The sequence below is a fragment of the Dermacentor variabilis genome, chromosome 5, assembly GCF_050947875.1.
Source record: "Dermacentor variabilis isolate Ectoservices chromosome 5, ASM5094787v1, whole genome shotgun sequence".
Lineage (NCBI taxonomy): Eukaryota > Metazoa > Arthropoda > Arachnida > Ixodida > Ixodidae > Dermacentor > Dermacentor variabilis.
Window position 1 is genome coordinate 15,143,253 of NC_134572.1, and position 20,805 is coordinate 15,164,057.

Consider the following 20,805-nt stretch of genomic DNA (forward strand, 5'->3'; position numbering starts at 1 on the left):
TATCTGTTGCAAAAAGATTGCCTGAAATTGGCCGTACTCCATTAAATGTGCGCACCAGGCGTAAGATTCTGGTGACTGCTCTCCTGACAAAAACGGGCGCGAAAAGAGTGGTGCACCAGGATTCTCTTTGCAACTAATATACACCCGATTCTCGGTTGAACCGTTTCAAAGGGCCTTGAAGGTCACCTTCCCGGTCAAGAGCGTGAGCACGCTCGTTCTGCGGAAAAAGCCGATGGCAGCGAATCCGCCTGGCAACGTCGCGAAAGCCAGGCTGACACTCCATTCTGAAGGGGAGTTTTGGTGTGTACCGATAGCCTTTGTGATTCGAATGTTCTATGTGTCACTGGACCGTAATTGGGATTAGGAACAGTGTGGAGATGGTGAGGGTGATGGCTCCATCATTGTTTTGTATTCTTGCTGTGGTTAGTGACATCGTATCGACCTTGGAAGGCGACGGAAGAGTGCTGTGATGACTCTTATCAGTTGGGTACGAATTTATGCAGTCTAACGCGATAAAGTTGACCTTGCCTGAGGGGCCCCGTCTTCGGGGACGTACTTCCTTGCATCCATGTTTTATGGAGCGCGACTGACCTCCTCCGTAGGACACAATTCGAGGGATGGAGGAGAGGCGGTAGGGGAGTTAGGTGCTCCGTATGGTGGACGTTATTGTGCATAATGTTTTCCCCTGAGGTGCTTTCTGTTCCAGCATGGGTGGCATGTAGAGGAATTTCCGAAGCAGCAAGAGTGAAATTGCGAACGGGCGCTTTGCTTTCGTTCTTTTCATTAGCTGTACGTGTCTTGTACGGGCGTGTGTGCGTGTGTACATGAAGTGGCTGTACACGAAGGTGTCAACTGCTGCGGAAAGTTCGAGCGTCTTTACTCCTTGCCACCGTACCGTACTCGTAAACACACGACGAAGGACATAAAAAGTTTGTTTTATATTTGTTTGAGGACTCTGTTAGCACAGATCTTACTTATTTAATATTATTGATGATATGCACCTGCTCCTTTCTGCATTGCTGCAATGTATTAAGGGTGTGTTAAATGAAATGAAATTGCAAATGCATACCGTAGTTTCACCCATTGTCCAAATGAAACAGTGAAACAGTCCAAATGAAGCTATTAGACAGTGGCAATTCCGTTAAGCAAAGGTTTTAATTTCCAGCACTTTGTTGTGGCCTGCGGCGGATAAGGGTATCTCCGTGTGTGACTGATTTAACTTTGCAGTGGGTTGGACAACGTGTCAAGCCTCATGTGTGTCCAAGCCCTTAAGAAGATGGCCTTCGCTGGGCACACTGTCATCTGTTCTATACACGCTCCTAGCGCCAAGATATTCTCCTACTTTGACAGGGTAAGAGTACTCTGAAACACTTAATCTCAATCCAGATGAAGGGGAGGGTCTGTTTTCGTTCTAACTTGTGCTGCTGCTAACGCCACCTTATTCACGTGGTGCTATCGCATGTAAAAAAATAGACAGGTAGTGGTCATGGCGATTCTATATCTTGCTGGCTGATTGGTTAATAATTGGTCTATTTCACTTCCCTAGGCAAGGCATAGACAATGAGAGGCGACTTTGCGGAGAGATTAGAGTGAATTTTGATCACCTGGGTCTGTCTGACCCGTGGCTATAGATACAAGCAGACAAGCACCTTCGCATTCAGCCCTCAGGGGAGAACGCCGCCAAAGCGGCGGGTAAGCCATCGCCACGACTTCCTCCTCCAACTGCCCGCTGCTATATTGCTGCATCGAACGTACATTCGCCTACAAAGATCTTAAACCGGACCAGCAGGGTGATAACACTGCACGCTGGCAGAAAAGTTCAATGCACGTGGCTGCAACCTGTGAGCTGCCACACGCCGCAGTTGCGGCGTTTCACCGTTCGCCAAACTCGCACGTCGCTCTGGCGTTGGGTGGCTGCGTGGTGAAAACGGAGAAGCCAGAGAACCGGTTTGTTTCGCCCAAAGGTTGGCAATGAATGCAGCAATAAAAAATAAGCACAAGTTTGCCCGTAACTCCAAAATTATACCGCCAATTATGTGCGTCTTGTGTCTCGTTATGAGCATAAAAGCGAGTGTTTCACCAAAGTTTGTACGTGTATAAAGAATTCAGTCATTGGCGTGCTTAGATAGCAGGCTGCTATTCTTTACCTCCATTGTACGGTGTAATAATGTTGTTGCGCAATTTTCCCGCCCTCTGTTTACGTGGTATTGTGCCAAGTGTGTGTTTTTCCTGTCTGGTTTGCACATCCTCTCGAGGAGCTCTAATGATTGCCGCTGGTAGAAATATCGGAATGGTCAGCTCAATTTTTTAAATAGAAGAACAATACAGAAGAAATACATAATTGAGGCAGCAAGAAGCCATTTTGACAATCAACAAATCCACAATGCAGCGGTGAGCTCGGCGTCGCGTACTATCCCTACCGAGCCAGCAGTCCTCAGGGCGCTGTTTACACCGCCACTAACAAAGATGCCGTAAATTGGTAATTGCGACACCTGCCGGAAAACAAGGACGGCGGGCGTGTTTGAAGCAGGGTGCAAGTTGAAAACTCTCGCACGGCGGCGTTGACGACACGGTCGCGATACCTTGCACGCACCGCTACCCCGAATACGCTTTTTTTTTTTTTTACCGCTGAGGTGTTTTGGATATTGGCAAGAGGTCCTGGCGCCTTTATGTCTCTTTTTGCTCTTATCTCTCTTCGTGACTGAGGGCTGGACGGCGAAGTCGACCTCTGCGCAACCTATCCCGCAACCTGTTCATGTAAATTGCTGGCCAAAAAGCCCGCAACCTTTATGAATGCTCACTGTAACTGCGCTTTTCTAGTTGCTCTATAGCATTTCACATGCAAGGGCTATTTGCACTCGCATTCTCTGCCAACATTGGCTCTCTTTTCTAATCTTTCTATTCTCTTTGGGGGCGCGGCAAAGAGTCGCGGGTGGTCGGTATTGAACCAGAGCCCTCCACTATGGCGCGCCAGATAAGCCACTGCAGAGTTGCGTCCGGAGAAAGCAAAATGAAAATCTCGAGCAAACAGATATGTTCCGTGGCGCTAAATCCTGGTAAACCTCCCTAATTCCTTTCTTCGTATTCCTCTCTCTCTCTCTTTCTCTCTCTTTCAATTTTCTTGTGTATTGCTCAAATCGCTCATACACAGAGAGGGATATCCCTCGCTAACCACTTTACAGGAAGGATAGCCGCTGGCGGGCTGCGATATCGCCGCGTGCGGGCTGCGATATCGCCCCAGGTGCGTGTCTTTCCTGCGCCACGCGGAAGGCGTAGTCGAACGTTCCTTCAAACCATTCGCCTGAAGGCCGCATGCACAGGACAATATTTATTTAAAGAAAGCGCGCCGTTGTGTCCCTCGTGTGGTGTTGACATTGTTAACGCAATTTGTAATTGTGCTCGCTTTACCAACCTCAAAGGTTGTGTAAGTGAGATTCCTTAGTGAGATTCTGTAAGTAACTTTCGTGTTAATGCATTTTGGGCATGTGTATGTAATAATGTCTACGTTTTTTTATATTGTTATTATCTCACTTCCTTTCTTTCGCCCCTGACCATTTAACCCGATTTTGCGTGCACGGAATGTCGCTAGGCGACCTCTCCAAGCATAACTGAACTTTCTCATTCTCTCTCCAAAGTTGCCACAAATTACTCCGCGTGCCTTTCTGTGCAGCTCTACATGGTGTCCAGCGGCCGCTGCATCTACAACGGCAAGGTCGACCAGCTCATTCCGTTCCTAGCACAACGTGGCTTGCACTGCCCCGAGTATCACAATCCCGCCGATTACAGTGAGTTGCAAACAAGGCAAACTCAAAGGCCGTGGTCATGGTGCCATGAACTGTGAAGCTTCGTAATGAAAGCAGCCAAAAATAAAAATCGCAATATTCGAGATCTCAGCGAACATACGGCAAGCTTTGGTCAACGTCTGCATGTTCTTTGCAAGGGTGGCACACAGCATCGTGGCTCAGTTCGATAGAGTAAACTACGGAATGATGGCTTACGTTCTTTATCCACCTGTCATCGGTTGTTCGCGCACAGACTTCGTATAAAATCTCGAAGCTGCTGCCCGTGCGGTACCGCAGCCTGGCCGCCTGCTGGCCCACTTGTGAAACTTTGAGTTTCCCTAGACCGTAGATATTGATAAGGGCTTTCCTACTCATTTTCGTCAGCCCTGGAGTGCCTATTCTTTCCGGCCACTGATATAAGCAGTAGCTTCATTACCCATCACGGTTGTTTCAAAACGTTAAGTAAAGATTACACGTTCGCCTGGGGCCTCCTAGTATTGCCGTCACAATGCATAAGACGGCCGATGACGTTGTGTGCGATGACTGAGATCGTGGTTCAGTGTTCGGTTTCCGCTCCTCCCACGTTGTCAGAAAGCGGGGCTTGGTCTCTGACCCCGTGGCCATTTTATTTGACCATCTCCGTCATATGTTTTGCGTAAATGCAGCAAACAAATGCAAGGTTTCTTCTTTTTTTCTTTTCGCAGTTTGTGAGATAGCTTCGGAAGAGCACAGCGACCACTGCGAAAGACTAAGCGCCGAGTTTCGGATTCCACTTAGTAGCGCCGAACAAGGCGTCGATTACAGCAGCACGACTATTTACGGCGGAAAAGTCATGACGGAACAGGTGAGCCATTTACTAATATGGATAATAATTGCTATACGTCCGACACTTTCACCGAGTGCTGTTAGCGCCACACATGCAATGCAAATTTCAAGGAACGTAGAACTTAATCTCATTTAACACCTCACTTCGCTGCGGCTTGGTAATCATTCGTAGTGGCTGGAAGCAACGCGGCTATTTTTAATACTGAGTGCAAAATGTTGCTAGCATCCAAATAATTTCTGGTAGCTTTTACTTTATTCACGTGCGGCTGGAGTTGTGATCGAGGTCATGTTGCCGGAAATTGACGGCTTCTTGGCGATGGTGGGGTTGATATAGAGAATAATCGCTACTCAAACATGTAAACCGAGTTGTGATTGCATGCCGCGAATTATTGTGAATGCCAAGAGCGCGGGTCAATTTGAACGGCGTAAATTTAAAGCGTCACTTCGTTGCACACGGATACTCGAGGATCATTCGCGACGTCGCGGGCGCCACCACCGCCGTGCTCTTCCTTGTGCGGCAACGCGTGCGTTTCGGGAGCGCTAGGTTGCAGGCGCGGTTGCAGGTCACGTGATCTGCTGAGTACACGGAGGCACGACGAAGCGAAATGGTAACAAAAAAAAAAAAAGAAAGCGTCAGCACCATGTAAGAAGGAAGAGACACTGAGGACGGGCCCTGACGTCACTCTTTGTGAAGCTAAGTGAAGCCGGAAGTTGGCGTTGCTCCCGCGTCATGTCGGGCCAGTTCTCCTCTCTTGTTTACGTTTCTCGCGAAACCACGCCGCCCTGCGCGCAACCGGGCTTCGCGGACGCGCGCGATCCGCGGCAATTCTAAAATGTTGTCTGATCACATTACGGTTGCCGAAGTCTTGTTGAAAAAAAGTTCATAATGAACTTCGCAAATTGCGCCGTGAGGTCGAATCCGCTGCCTTTACCGGCTTTTATGAAGATGAACATGCGTTATCAGCCCAGCCAACTGAACTGTTCTCATCAACCGCAGGTACCCGCCGCTGCTCAGTTTTTGCGTGTGTTTTTTCAAAGATCACCTTCTACTTGCTTTTCTTTGATTCGACTTCCTGGGGCTCTGAGACGGACTTGCGAGCTACACGTCCGGCGGCAAGAAAGAAATGTACGCATTCTCACAGCACTGCAAGAGTGCACTGGACACAGGTACGGCACACCGACCCATTTGCGATCCATCTGGAGTTTATGCGCACAAACACATATTCTCGCTCTGGACTGAGGAACTGTTCTGCTTTATTGAACAAATTTTGGGTGGCCACGCATCCCTACCACAGCGCGCCGGCGGGGAAGCACAACGTCATTTTTGACTCCGCGTTTAGATGCATTGACTGCGGCCTGAGTTGCCTTCTTCCCACGGAAAGTGAAGCTTCACGGAACCGAAGTTTCGTGATGGCCGGCGCACGGTGCAGAGCACGACGCGCGTAGACGCGGCCCACGTGCGACCATGGAACAGCCGTTTGATGTGTTCGCAGGCGTACGTTCGGTGGAGCCTTGCTCACTCTTGCAGTGCATCCGCTAACCTTCACTTCCCTGCCCTTCTCGCTCGCACATATAATCTAGATATACCTGCGGCAGGGAAGATTCGTTCCTTAAAGGGCCCCTCACCAGGTCTGGCCATGTTGAGCTGACAAGCGCAGAGCATACAATGCGCGCCAACAATTGTGTTTCCAAAGAGTTACATTTCTACGCGCCGCGGAAAAGCCTGAAATTTCAATCCGATCGCCGTTTCCTTCTTCACTCGCGGCGAATCCTCCCGGAAGGGGACGGTGACGTAGTCGGGCTCCTGCGCCTACGTAATCCTGTCCGCAGTGTGTCGTCGTCCGTGGTGACGCGTGACTTCGAGAATTATTCAAGACATCTATTATCTGTGCGATCTGTTGCTTGAATCGACGAATTGAAGTTTAGAAAAATAATAAGACACACAAACGGAATGTCTGCGTGTTTTTTGTTTTACTTCGCACCGAAGCAACAGAGATGTACTTCCGCTTCGTCTGCTTGTTCCCACGGTCGTGCGGTCACGTCCGCAGGTACCGAAACTATGCAATTTTCTACCGTGTTCCAGCGCGTGATCACACTCTGCGATCCCCTTGTTCTACCTCAGTATTCGTGTAGCACTGAATTATACCGCTAGTCATGTTTCCTTGTGCACAGCGCCCTGCGCGAACGAGACACCAGCTCGCGCGGCGCGGTCAGCGGAAAAGCAAAGCGTAGGAAAAAAGAAATGAAGGCGCGGCCTGTGACGTATGCGTGACGCGATCTTCGAGGTCTGGCATGGGAGAACGCAGGGAAGGAATTTCGCTTGCGAAGGGTAGACGGGGCTAAAGCCAGGCGGCGGTGGCGCCTGGATGGAGGGGCTTTAGACGGGACGAGTGGAGAGAGCGTCTTGCTTGGCAGTGGAGCCCGCCTGCTGAAATCATGGGTTCGCCGCACTGAAATATTTCTATCTCGCCTATTAATGAGCCGATTTGAAAAATTCTTGTGGCAGAACGCTCCTTAGAGGACCCGTAACAACTTCCAGCTTATAACCAAAATTTTCTGTAAGGCCTGATGAGGGGCCCTTTAATACGTCAAAGCAGCTGCTTCTTTCCCATCTACCCGGACGAAGCGTCTACTGGCCGGCGCAAGGTGCCGCAGCAAAATGGACATATTGTGCGTAAAGCTCTATTAGCATGCGTGTTGTACACCTGTGAAGGTGTGTATGATCTTCGAACGCGCTCTTCTTAAAATAGTTTGCACTGTCGCGAGTATTGCGAGAAACAAGACAGTTGAGCAACATGTTTTTTAATATGTACAAAAGCAAGTTATTACTGAACAAAAAGTTCTAAAACCAGGATTATGCATTGTTGAATAACGTACGTTCTACGTGCCGCGTTTGCACCACGCGCTGTCAAAAGCAGGAATCAGTGACCTGCAAGGCGTTCATTGTACAGGTTCTGAAACGCATTGGCTTCGGCCTGCGATGGCACATTAGCATGATTCCGCTGGAGGGCAGAATTACCCGCGGATATTCATTCATCCGCTGCCATTGCCCTGACGCGGTACATTGCGTACAGCGTTGCATGCGCGTTCATTTCACGAGGTTTAGTTCCTGCATGGCCACAGCAACATCCGGGAGAACACGGTCCATATATCACAGCGCAACAAAACACAGAGACTAACGCAAGCCTGCACACACGACGCCTTTGCCACGGTACGAAACCTACGGAGCAACATGTGTGAGCGCGCACAGCCATAACAAAGCCGCCATTGCGGCCCGAGAACATGGCCGATACTGCAAAATAAAGAAAAAAAAAACAAAGAGAAAAAGCCACCACCTCATTCCCTCCACACTTCTCTCCTAGCGCGCGGAGGGGTAGGGTCTCTCCTCAATTTTTTCCTGCCTCCATGGGCAGCACAGAACTTTCGTTTTGGGTCAATTCAAGCACGCACGCGCCCTGCTCCTCATTGCGCCGGCGTTGGGCAAGTGCTCGCCATCACTGATGAACTAAGTTCACGTGTGTTTTTGGGTACGCGACACCAAACTTCTTTAGCTAAAAGCGCATGTTTGCTGCAATTTATAATGCACATAAAGCTACGAGCCTGACTCCGTGTAATATTTTAACACCTTTGCTACTGCTGTCAAAATGCGGGAAGCATTATGAGGGCGCAAATGAAAGCAGGAACTCGGAGAAAGAACCCCTGAATGTTGTGAACGTTCGTTCATTTACGTGATGGTATTGGAACTTGTATTCTTTGTATCTCCTTTGTAATTGGTAATGGTAATGGAACTTGTATTCCTTGTATCTCCTTTGTAATTAAAAAAAGTTATAACGGCATTAGAGGCATGTAAGACAAAACACTCTTAGTATGCTATGTTTGACTTCGAGCCTGCTAAAAATTAGGCGGTATTTGAGTGAAATCAGAAGCAGAAACAAGAAGCTCCGTTAGTCTGCCTGGTTCCCGTGTATTCCCTGCCTCTTAGCATGTCTTTGCATTTAGCCGTGTTGGTGATGTGTTTTTCCTTCATTGAATTGTAAAATTTATAGCAGCTTCAAAACCATCAAGTGCACGTTTTATTTGTTGTTTATTTGAGCTAGAATCATTACATCGATCTCGAAATAATTTTTTTATTATCAATAATTTAATCTTTGTGTTTGCTCTGGAAGTCGGTGTAAGATGCTTTATCTTTGTTATAGTGTGTTAGACTGATGTTCTTTAATGTGCCAGCTGTGATAATTTGCTGTGTTTGCTGGTCTCAAATATTTTGCTATGCATAACCTGTAATAACTGGATTTTTCATCTTTATTTCTAATGTTATTGTAGCATATTGTATCCCCGGCAATCTTGTATTCATCTCTGATATATCCTCACTGAAGGGGTTACAGTTACTTGCATATATAAATATATTAAGTATCGCGTATTAGAAGGCTGAAGAGCGCGTTTCCGTTTTGCGTTTCAGTCGAGGGAAACGTGTGCGTAACGCAAAAGTATTAAATATTTGTAATTGAGTGGTGTTATGCGGACGAAACAATGGTGCATTGTGAAAGTATGTTTACATGCGATATGCAGTTCCTTATAAGTTTTAAGCTATTTTTACTGCGCTTTTAACCCAGGAAAGAGCAGAGCAGTACCGGATGTACTCGTTCAAAGTCAACCAGTTCCAGCAGTTCCGGACGTTGCTCAGGAGGTGCTGGTTATCGATTATACGAAATAAGGTGCGTATTTGTAAGCTTCACGATCTGGATCCAGCGGCCGCGTGCATATCTACGCCACACTTCAGGTCGCGTTTTTCTGTCTACATGTGCTATAGCATTTCAGTGTGGATTATGCTCATCGTACATGGGTGTGGCACATAATAACGTTCATAAACATAACTGAATATTACAGGCAAGGTATATTTTGTAGGTTGTGTGGTACAAACAAAAAACAGTGCTCCTCAATCTGACACAAGGAAAAATAAAATAACGCAGGGGCGGAGAGCAAAAATTTTTTTTACATTTTAACGATTTTTTATGACTTGCGCTGAATTCTCTAACTAGCATCAATTTAAGCAGTAGTATATATGTACACGAACTGAGGCTAGGTCCGCTATATTAACGCATGATTTGGCTATCGAAACCTGGCGAAGCGAGTGCAGGCTGAAGTCAGGGGCAAGATCACATTTTAAGACCTTCATTTCGAGCCCTTCCGAACTTTCCAGGACAATCACGCGTGCACGCAAGAACTAGCAGGTTCGCGATAAGCAATCTATTGCATCATGACCTGGAGCAGGTCTGTAAGAATATTGCTCTGTTGATGAATGTCCCAACTGTATTGGCGCAGGTGGCGACCATGTTGCGTGTGCTGGCGTACGCGGCGTTTGCGGTGATGTCCATCGTCCTTTTCTACGACATCGGCAGCCGCGCCACCACGGTGGTGCACAGCGTGAAGCTCTACTTCGTCGTGGTCTGCATCTGCGTCGTCCAGACTGTATTCCCTTCGACAGTTGTGTGTGCGTACATCAGCAGAGAGACGCCCATCATGCGGCTGAACTCTCGATCGATCACTTTCACTCCTTGCCGGAGCGTAATTCAACTAGCGTGTTGCCTAATGCCTGATCTCAGGGTTCCTAAGGTCTGACGGCCTATGTAATAGTCTGAGAAAGTTGCTTACTGTGTGCCGCTGGATTGCGTACGTGCTTGCGCGCGTCCCCTCATTTTCTCTTATGGCGATATCGATTATTTGGACGCTCGAGGCGCATATCGGCCGTCGCTGTCGCCGTGAGGTTCTTTATAAAGTTCAAGGGCGATAAAATTGCTGTTGCGCGCCCTCGCCTGTATGTGCGAGCGCTGTATGTGAACAAGATAACCCGCGTGGAATTTCAACGACTTGATAGTTGAGTGTTGTCCTCCTTGCGAGTGAAAGCTCTTCAGGTGGTAGCTGGGTCCACGTGCGCTAAGTGCGCAGGAGATGCAATATGAAAGAAAGGCACGGAAAAAGTGGCTCTTGTTGGCGAATACACCGTCTATGACGCTCTGCCGAGAAAGATAGCTGGAAAAAAAAACTCCCCAGCGGCGTGTGAATATACGTGAATATCCAGTTCAAATTTTGAATCATGTATAGGTCGCTACAGCAATCCGTTTACTTGCCAAGCAGATGCTCTTCGGCGGGCAGTTCTATTTCACTGGCTTAGCGTTATCGTCAATACCCCTCACAATTCGTTTGTCGGTCAACGCAGTGGCTGCTCACATGCCAATGATACATTTGTTACAAGCGCTTGGTATGTTGTATTCCTTTATCAACATAAACAAAAAAAAAAACCGCCGAAGTGCGAGATCGGTTTTCTTCTATTTGTTGGCTCACTTAAGGTATTCCTTGCTAAAGAAGACAACAATGGCCATTGTATTCTCTCAGAACATTCACGTGCCCTCCGTGCCTTCCTTCGCTTTTTTTCTTCCTTCTTTTCTTTCTTTCTTATGGTATATACGCAAAATTAACAAGGCTCACACTGAGGGCTTGCTACTTTTGTGAACAAATGCATTACACTGTCGTCAAAATGTCATTCTTGTGTCTAAATATCTGAAGAAGGTGTACTTTAACTTTGCTGTTAAACGTTGATTAATATAGATCTACCTATTGATGCATCGTGTATTTTCTTCTTATTTTCTTTACAGTTCCGGTGGAGGTGTCCGTTTTAGTCAGGGAGCAGCGAAATTGTTGGTACGGTCTCAAGATATACTACCTGGCATACTACTTCGCAGAACTGCCGTTTCTCGTGAGTCAGAAGTGCTCTGCACAAACGCACTCCATTTTCTTTTTTTTTTTCTAGTATTCCTCTACGAAGCAGTCAGCGACATTTCACTGCCCATTCTATGAAAAGTCAAGCAGCCATACTTTCGAAGACGTGGACGGTATACTCGGGCTACCGTTACAATCCCACATTTTGTTTAACCGTCGCATCAATCTCACTTTTGTTTCGGCCTACCGGTTCACGGGACTACTCCATTTTGTATAGCCTCCGAAACGTTCGTGTCCACATACACAATCTCGCATCCGTTGCGTTAGTTTTCCGGGAATTTGAGTATGTCTCTTCCATCTAGGATTAGACGACACTTGCATTGCTGGTGCTGTTAACGTGCGGCAAGCAACATACGTTGCATTTGAGCGGAGCACCCGCATTACACTAACGTTGCAACTCAGAAGCGTATTTTGCTATTCTACAAATTGTTACACCTCCCATTTATTCAGGACGTCTTGTTGCAGAAACCCACAGCAACGTTTTCACGCTGCGATCACCTTTTCAGACCTCTCGCATCTCGCAAAGCCATTTACACAGCGCACGATTCTAAAATGGGACTCTCTTCAATCGCACACCACCACTGGGCCTTTTTTCACAAAATTACAAAAGCTGATCCATTCTATTAGCAATATCTACTCCGATACGCAGTTTGTTTTATTGCAGTTACTTTTTTATGTAAAGCCACGACATGTATCGTATATTTTGGCGCATAATCTCTCTGCTTCTTCGCTTTTACTGCTCTGTAATAAGTTTAGCCCGCTTCATATGTTCTGTTGCAGGCCATGTTTTGTAAAAACTGCACTCAAATTTTCTCCGCAACGCTGCGTCCACGCAATAACCGATATTGCCACCATCTGGGAGTGCACAGCATGGGGAAGATATTCGACAACTTAAGGTGTATGTGACTGGAGCATTTCAGAGAAGGTTTCAGTTTCGTTCCACTTGCACTAACGTGGTGCCGTAGTTTTAATGGTGGCGACAGCTCATGGCTCGTATGGCTTGCCGGTTGATGATTCTGCAAACTAATCTGTTCTGGTACCTTTGGTGGTCATCAACCTCTGGGCCCTGTGTCAAGGCTTCTAGAGCGTTACCACTTGCTGTGTACACTAATGAAGAGGAAGTTTAACAGGAACAGAGTGTCCATGTGTGGAGGAACCAGCATCGACATCAAAGTCCAGAGTTGAGCAACCTGTCGCTCTCACCGCTTCTGACTGTGGGGGACACTGCGAACTCAAACAAAATAGAATTGCGCAATGTTAAAGTGCGCAGTCATTCAAGGGGCGTAACAATTCACTTCAGCGCGAATAACTGCGATGGTCACAAAATAGTTGTTAGCCCATTAATAATCCTGTGTTAGTTACAGTTGGTATTATAGAGCATGTACTGTGCTACTGTCAATCTTTTGTAAATGAAGGACATGACCTCTGCACAGCTCTTAATTAGTTATGTATAAACCGTTGACTTGAAGAAGATTTTGGGACCATGGCCTCGCATATCGCAGCTACAAAAGACCACAGAAGCGCTGCTGCGATATTTGAAAGCTACCGGATTGAGTCACCGTCTGTGATCCAGACTGAGTTACCAAATTATATCCCCAGTGGACTTTCACTTGTTCTTCTAACCTCTCCGTCCCCTTTTCCCTTTCCCCAGTGTAGGGTAGCCAACCGGGCTCAGTCCTAGTTAACCTCCCTGCCTTTCATATATGCTTTGCTCTCTCTCTCTCTCTTTGATAAATGACACTAGGACAAAAAAGACGGAACGACAGGACTCCACTGCATGTGTTGCCCTTCTTTCTTTGTCCTCGAATAGTCGCGATACCAAAATATCAGCTGTAAAACTACGCCAAATCGCCCACTTTTGGCCACGCCCTGTTTTCGCAGCCGCGCGCTGGAAGACTGTTTCTTTCTTTGTTATTGTCCTAGGATGACTTGTTATTTTCGTATATATATATATATATATATATATATATATATATATATATATATATATATATATATATATATATATATATATATATATATATATATATATATATATGCTGTTCACTGCCTGCAGGTTGTTCCCGTATCGTTGTACATGGGCGCAATCTATTACCCGACAGCGCAACCACAGGAATTGTGGCGCTTCGCCGCCATGCTACTGTTCTCCATTCAGCTGTGTGGCGTTTCACAAGCCATTGCGCTCTCCGTGTCAGCACTCTGCACCGTGCAGGTAAATGTTACATCTCTCAGTAGACCCACTTCTCCTCCTTGCCTATCCCTTGCCTGTCATGCATAATCTGTCTCAGTGTAATGAACGCCGACTAACAAACATAATAGCCAGAAGTGCCTGGGTGTGCCTCGCTCGACGTTGGACAATCTTGTCATAGCAGAAACGAGGGAACCACCTATCCAAGTTCTTCGCGTCTAAGAGACGTGTCGCCACTTTCTCCGTCTGTCACCGCGGCACGAAAATAATCCGTCAGGAAGCAAACTTATGCAGAACAGTGGCCTTATCTGTGATACGGTGCGAGCACTGTAGAGTTAACTTCCCCAGGAATACCATACCAAACGGCCGGGCATTAATCCTAGATGGCTGAAGGCTGACGACGCCTTCAGTGTTGCTGAACCAGGAACTAGTGTAGAAAAGAAATTTTCGAATCATCCAATGGAGACAAAATTTCTGTCTCTACTACATATAAGTCGAAAGCAGGAAAACAACACGTTTGTCTTCACAGATGCATCGAGGAGAGACGCCAGTCCAACTGCTGCGTTTTACGTCCCAGCGTGTGAAGTAAAAAAAAGTTACCGTCTCGCTCACAAAACATCATCCAAATCAACAGAACTATTTGGCATTTTACAAGCTGCAGCATTTGTGTCCAAACGTACACGCAGTCAAAATGAGGTAATCTACCCGGTCTCCAAAGCCGCCCTAGAGACACTATTGCAACGCTATTTTCGTAGTTACAACCCCTCGGTTTGCTACGAAATTAAGAGAGTATTGACGCTCCCATCTTATTCTAGCTATCAGATCCGTTTAGAATAAATCCCAAGCCACATTGCAATAACAGGAAATGAAGTCGGGGACAAAATGGCTGCTGCGGCGCATAATGTGAATGAACTCACACCTGGGGCCCTATAACGTAAAACTATGCGAATATGTTTTTATTCCAATCTCCTCACGTCAAATTTTTGTAACCTAAGACGCAAGGATCGGGCGGTCACCAGCAGAGTTGTTTGAACGGACCAATCAAACTTTCATCTCGTTCATAATAGGTCACTTTTGTTTGCTTGAAAAACGAATAAAATTGCCTACCCTGAGCGGCTTGTCTTATCCAATTGGCTGACAAGAGGCGAGGAGCACGCTCAAGTGCACAGGGATTCAATGGGGCTGAGCCACTGCACTGAAAATCGATAACCGGATGAAGAGGGTGGTACCGGCGTCTGCGGTTGGTCCGTTTTCCCTTACTTAGCTTGCGGTGGCTCGTCGAAAATCGCGGTGGCATGCAATGGAAGCTAAAGAATGACGCTGAAACGGATCCTCAGCAAAGAAGATGTGGCAGAACGAGGTCGTAAACGTGCCGAAAGTGCTCGAGTACGTTACACTGCTACGCAAAAAAGTTTTATTATACGCAATTAAACCCTTGCTCTCCGGCAGGTGCGATTCGCCAGTGCCTGAGCGATCGGCGGCAGTCATCTTTTATTCCTATCGGAACAGGGCAGCCTGCGGCTATTCAGAAAAAAATTCAGTTTTGTTCAGCATATTAATGCATTTTTATCGCGTACACGTTACTTTGACACGTGTGTTTTTGCGGTTTTGTGATGTCGCGTGACAGGCAGGTGAATTGGGCGCAGCCCGAAAACGACCCCTTTTCACATTAGCCGAGGGCTAATGGTGAAAAGGGGTCGAATCAGAAATAACTATTTTTCTTTTGTTCGATCAAATTATGCATAATCGGTGTGTACACGTCATATCAGATGGGGAGCTATCACGGTTTTCGTGACGTCGCGTGACAGACAGTTTAAGTGGGGATGGTCCAAAAATGCTTTTGACCAACAGTGGAGGGCTCATTGCATAATTGGAATAGAAAAGTTTGGAATAGTTTTACGTTATAGCGCTCCTGTACCGTTCACTCTATCTGTCGCCCAAACAGCACTTCAGGAACTGAGACGCAAATTATCAAAGACCACGTGGTTCGATGAGCGAACGAAATCGTCTTTGTAGCACACTATTGACCCTTTGTTAAGCCTTTCATTAAATATCATGATGGAACGAGCTTTAGATGCACTCTTGCACTGTTTACGTCTCGATGTGGCGTACACGTCCCGTTTTTTATGTCGCATACGGAAAGGACCCTCTCCAGACTGTGTACGCTTCGACATCCGGAAGCCTTTGGAGTAGAACATTCCCTCAACGAATGTCCACAATTCGACCAACATCGGGAGACACTTCGGGATATTCTGGACGCCTTAGATAGACCGCCATCTTCTGAAAAAAATAAATTGCTCGGTGCTTGGTTCTGCATGTCCTTATAAATAAAGAGAAGCTGTAAATGCCTTACGTGATTTTCTTGTGAAGAGTAATCTGATTATTATTTGGGAATAGTGCAATTAAGTGACACGAATTATGCCTCGAAATGCCATAATGACTAGCCTTGTCATACGAGTTGACATTTTGTGTGCTTTGGTGTGCTTTTGTCGTGCCACAGACTTCTTTTACGCTTTCATTTTAACTGATGCATTTAATTATGAGCTGAGTTATTGTGCTTGTCACAGGTCACACGCTGACTCTGTATAATGCATGCATAGATTTACAGTTTATATCAAAACCTTTGCATATTTAAAAAGTGAGGGTAGAAGTTTTACTCTGTGTGATTGTGAAGGCTTCTGACTATATATTTTTTTTCTGTTTATATTGTTCCCTCGCGTATTTTTTAATATGTGTGTGTTAGCAATGATTTTGGGACAGTGGGCTCATCAGTAGTCGAACTTCGCACACAAAGTTAATAAACAACGCTTATCCTTACGTTGAATAAATAAATAAATAAATAGGTGCTGCAAATCGTCATGCTTAGAGCGCCCTGACACAACATCGTAATTCTTGCAAAGGAAGTAGGACAAAGCATGCAAGAAGCGCTGTTGCAAAAAAAAAAAAAAAATGCTCGTCATGAATGTAGGCAACGGGATAAGCGCGAAAGAATTTGAATCATTTTAGTACTAGTGCACTGTGGCTTCGCTCAAACAACTAGTATTATGGGCAGAACAAGTAAAACGCAATAATAAAGAAGAAAGGCCAGGAATTTATATTCACGAGAATGCACCAGTTCGGCCCTTTCTACTACATAATTTAACCCCCATTCTGAATTTTTATAAGTCATATAAATAAAAAATGTTACAAGAAAAACTTGTTGTGCCAGGCGCTAATCACTGAAGCTGTATACTCTCCACATAACCGCAAGGGTGTGTGTAGAAACGTAAAAAAAAAAAAAAAGATGGCGTGACTGAACATAGTTTGACGACAATGGGCTTGTATTATGATAAGAATAAGGGCATGACCATTGCTTTTTCGCAGCCTAAACTACAAACAAAAGTACATATACAAAATTTTGTGAGAATGCTTGTACCTTTGAGCGATGCGCGTCTTTTTATTTGCGTCCGAAACATTACGGTATTCGTACGAATAAGGAACTGTAGTCTCGCCATCAATATATTATTGGAGGTGCAAGAGGGCTTTATCATCGCACAAGAATGAATTTCTTTCACATTTCTGACGACATTATGTTTACAAAAAAAAAAAAAAAACGTTTACACCCACAATTGTGTATGCGACAAAAACGAATGTCAACTTCAGAAGCATAATTAATTGGCCCAACGTGGTAAGGTTGACTGAACGCTCTCAAAAGCCATCAGAATGCCCAGTTGTTATTTAGAAACTCACAATTCTAAGAGAAATTTCGTAAGGCCTCAGAATTGGTCTCGACTATTGGATAAAGTTTACGTCACGCTACCAAATGCACACACAGTATTTGGAAATAAGGCGTACTTACGTTGTTTTTCTGTATTTTCACCCACAGTCAGCGGCAGCAGTGGCGTTTCCCATCGTGTCTCCGGCGTTTATGTTCTGTGGCGCTTTCGCGCCTCGCCAGATGCTGAAGCCATACGTGAGCTGGCTCACAGAGGTGTCATTTGTCAACCACGCGTACAACGGTCTCCTGGTCTCGGCCTACGGCTATGGTCGTGCCAAGCTTCCGTGCGACGACTTCATATGCGTATACGACGACCCCGCCGAGCTGCTCCAGATCACCGGGACGGGAGACAGGACAATCCACGAGTTCTGGCTCATTCTCGTTGCGATGGAGGCTGCCATTCGCATACTCGGGTTCTTTCTACTCAGGTTCAGACTCGCAAGAAAAACATGGCCGCACGCACTCTTGGCGAGCATTATTCCGCCAAATCTGGAGAAACTGTGAGCACGCGCGGTTCTTTCACGCCTGGCGGGAGCGAGCGCGAGTTGCCTCTTCTCGCTGTCCAAGCAACGGGGGACGCCGCTAGTCCGCAATGCCCTAGTCACTGCAGCCCTGCCGACTAAGTGCGCCCTCTAGGTGGCGTGCTCTTCTAGGAGCAACGAAAGAGACATTAGATGAGAGCGACGTCAGTGTAATGGATCATCTGTACAGCCCTCCATACCGATGCCCCTTTATTTCTGCCTATGTGTTTTCTTCTGGCATCTGCATATTACTCGTTAAAATAGCGCGCTGGTAAGGACAGGCTATCGGACGATGTTTACCATGCTTCGAGGCCATTAATGGTGTCTCAAGCGAGCCAGTGCATACTTGGTTTGTGTTTAAAGAAATCGGCTTAACGGTTGCCCAAGCAAGGCATTTCCAGATTTTATATGCTTATGAACAGAAATTGAACTGTGAAATAAGATCATTTAGGCACGGGCCTTATTGTTCAGAAAATTTCATAGGCATATTCTCTGCTCTCCTGTCGAATAGGATGGTAATCTTTCAAAGAAAATCTGAAAGACAGAGTTGCATATTTCACCGGTAGGAAAATGCGCAGAACCAAGGCCATGGTTAACGTTGGCAAACAACTTGAAGCTTGCTGAGTATGATGGCATCAGCGGCAGCAGTAGCATGTTAGCACAGATGACCGAACACAAGAGCAAAGAAGGAACAATTCTAGGTACTTATTTTCACTTGACTTAGTGTTGTCACTGTGTGTATCATATTTATCACAAATCACCGGGAGCAGCATGCCAGGCGATCAGCCAGGCTAACATCTCAAGCTTCATTGAACTCAGCATGGTTGCGATGACGTGAAACTGTTCCATTGCGAGATTATTCCATTCTTCAAATGTCAAATTTATGTGATCGTCGACGGGAGCGTTTGCGGGTACCCTCAACGTTTTTGAACAGCCCAAGCAAACACTCCCCTCGTTTAAAAATGGCCCATTTTGTTTGTTTTTAAAGCAAATGGCACTGCCCACCATGACAGGTTTTTGTTATCTAACCGAGAGACGAGAGGCCAGGCACGCGCAGAGGTGGAAAGGATTCCAGCGAGGCGGGAGAGCGGAATGAAAGTATGTCACCGGCGGGTGCATGGTTGCATCGGCGTCTCCAAATGACCCTCTTTCCTTTGTTCAACCGGCGGTGGCTCCTCGTCAATCGCAGCAGTGTGCAACAGGGCGCTGAAATATGCTGCCAAAAAAGGGTCCTCGGCGAAAGAGAGTTGGCAGTGCGACGTCGTCTACGCGACGAAAGGGCTCGACAACGTTGTGCGGCCAAGAGGAGTGCACAACAGCAGCAACGACAGGACCAGATGTTCAGTGCTCAGCGGCGCGAAGCGCCAGAAATCATTTTTCGACTGCTACTACTAAAAAGTACCTCGTGAAGCACACATACTTCCTCATTGACGTGTGGGATCGGCAATGGTTACTGTCGGAAAATTACCGTCAATAACGCAGAAATAAATAAACTGACATCTTTTGTTGCTCCACCAAAATCTTTGTCTTTACTCCTCAAAAACACTGCGCAGCAAATTCGTGCATGTCTCATCAAAGACTGAAGCAAGATTTCTTCAGTCTTTCTGGTACACCTCTTGCATTTCAGTGGTCCACGGACATCCACGGACAAATCAGTGCGATAAGAAATCTATTAGGGTACCCAGATAATAATCATCAATGGTTTCTGCAGGACCTTAGTTTCTTAGCTTGGCCACACAGCAACCTTATTTTTGACAGAAACGTTTTGTAACCTTTCTATGCAATAGTGGTTCGAATGCATTTCGAAATAAACGCAAATACTCCAATTTTTTAAGCCGCAGATACATATGCGGTGGCTCCGCAGCCAATCTGTGTCGTTCAACGCATGCAAGATGGTCGATTCTAGGAGCCGCGTTTTCTTTACTTTTGCTTGTAACACTGCGAGACGAATGAGGTCATGGCTACCGAGATGCGTTTCCATCGATTGCTGTATTAGCTGCAACCAAGTGGGACACTGCGAAAGAGTAGAACGAGGTGAGCGACACCGTTTTACTTTACTTCGTTGAGCGTAGGCATAGGCTAAATAAGTGTGCGGTGTTTCACACAGAGAATACAGTACTTGTTGGCTGCCGTTTCATTCCGAACTTGATTTTTATTATATTCAAGGATTGGTCATGCGCGAGGACCAGGGGCGTACCCATGGGGGGGGGGGGGGAGGTGGCTTATGGTGCCTTAGCCCCTCCCCCCCCCCACCTCGAAAATTGTTCGTGCTGTCATGCACCGCCGACCAAAACAACCCCCGGCGCCGGAAATCCCGCTATATTTTGTGTAGAATGTCTTTTTCACGCTCGAAAAGACATTTCAGCGCGAACATTGCGAAATCAGGCTGAATGTCGCTGCAACGCCGGGAGTCGCATAATGCAAGCAGCCCCATCCGAGCAAAAAGTTTCAAGGGCGTTTTGATGGCAAGTGGGCTCTTCGAGGCAACTCGCGGAGGCGGCGGAATCTACGGGGTGCGTGAAATTCAATTCCGAAACTTCATGGGTATAAAGTTCTCTTTAACTTTTTATGCGAAAGGTACATTGACATTTGCAAAGTCGTGCTTTATATTTTCAATTCCAGAATTTTGTGGGCCTAACGTTGTTATAAACATTTGACGCCAAAGGTGCATTGACGGTTTAAAGTCATAGATAGGAGCATACAACTAGACAGCCGAACCAACACACTATCGGACAAGTTGACAAAGCACACAGCGAGACCCGATGTGACGAAACGTTGTGGTGGTTCATTTTTGCCGTCGTGTCACAGAAAAGAATATCAACATTTTTTTTTTTTCACCTGCGCCAAAGCATCCATGTCAAGACACTAAAGCCAGCAAAGGTAACTACGTTCTTATTCATTTTTCTACTTTGACTTATATCCTCGCGAGGACACATTGAGCCTCTTCAGTCCCCC

At 46.3% G+C, this 20,805-nt stretch overlaps 1 protein-coding gene across 6 annotated transcripts in view; it reads left to right on the forward strand.

Moving 5' to 3' along the window:
* Positions 1-19,388, forward strand: part of LOC142582284 (ATP-binding cassette subfamily G member 4-like) — a 124,813-nt gene extending 105,425 nt beyond the window's left edge. For 5 of the 6 annotated variants that reach the window (XM_075691790.1, XM_075691791.1, XM_075691789.1 and 2 more), the window contains 8 exons: positions 1,228-1,351; positions 3,671-3,785; positions 4,487-4,626; positions 9,221-9,322; positions 9,930-10,098; positions 11,261-11,361; positions 13,441-13,596; positions 17,438-19,388. In XM_075691790.1, the coding sequence (XP_075547905.1) occupies positions 1,228-1,351; positions 3,671-3,785; positions 4,487-4,626; positions 9,221-9,322; positions 9,930-10,098; positions 11,261-11,361; positions 13,441-13,596; positions 17,438-17,833 (1,303 nt within the window). In that variant the 3' untranslated portion in view covers positions 17,834-19,388. The remainder of the gene's footprint in view (positions 1-1,227; positions 1,352-3,670; positions 3,786-4,486; positions 4,627-9,220; positions 9,323-9,929; positions 10,099-11,260; positions 11,362-13,440; positions 13,597-17,437) is intronic. The other variant, XM_075691792.1, reaches the window with a different exon arrangement.
* The last annotated feature ends 1,417 nt before the right edge of the window (positions 19,389-20,805 follow it).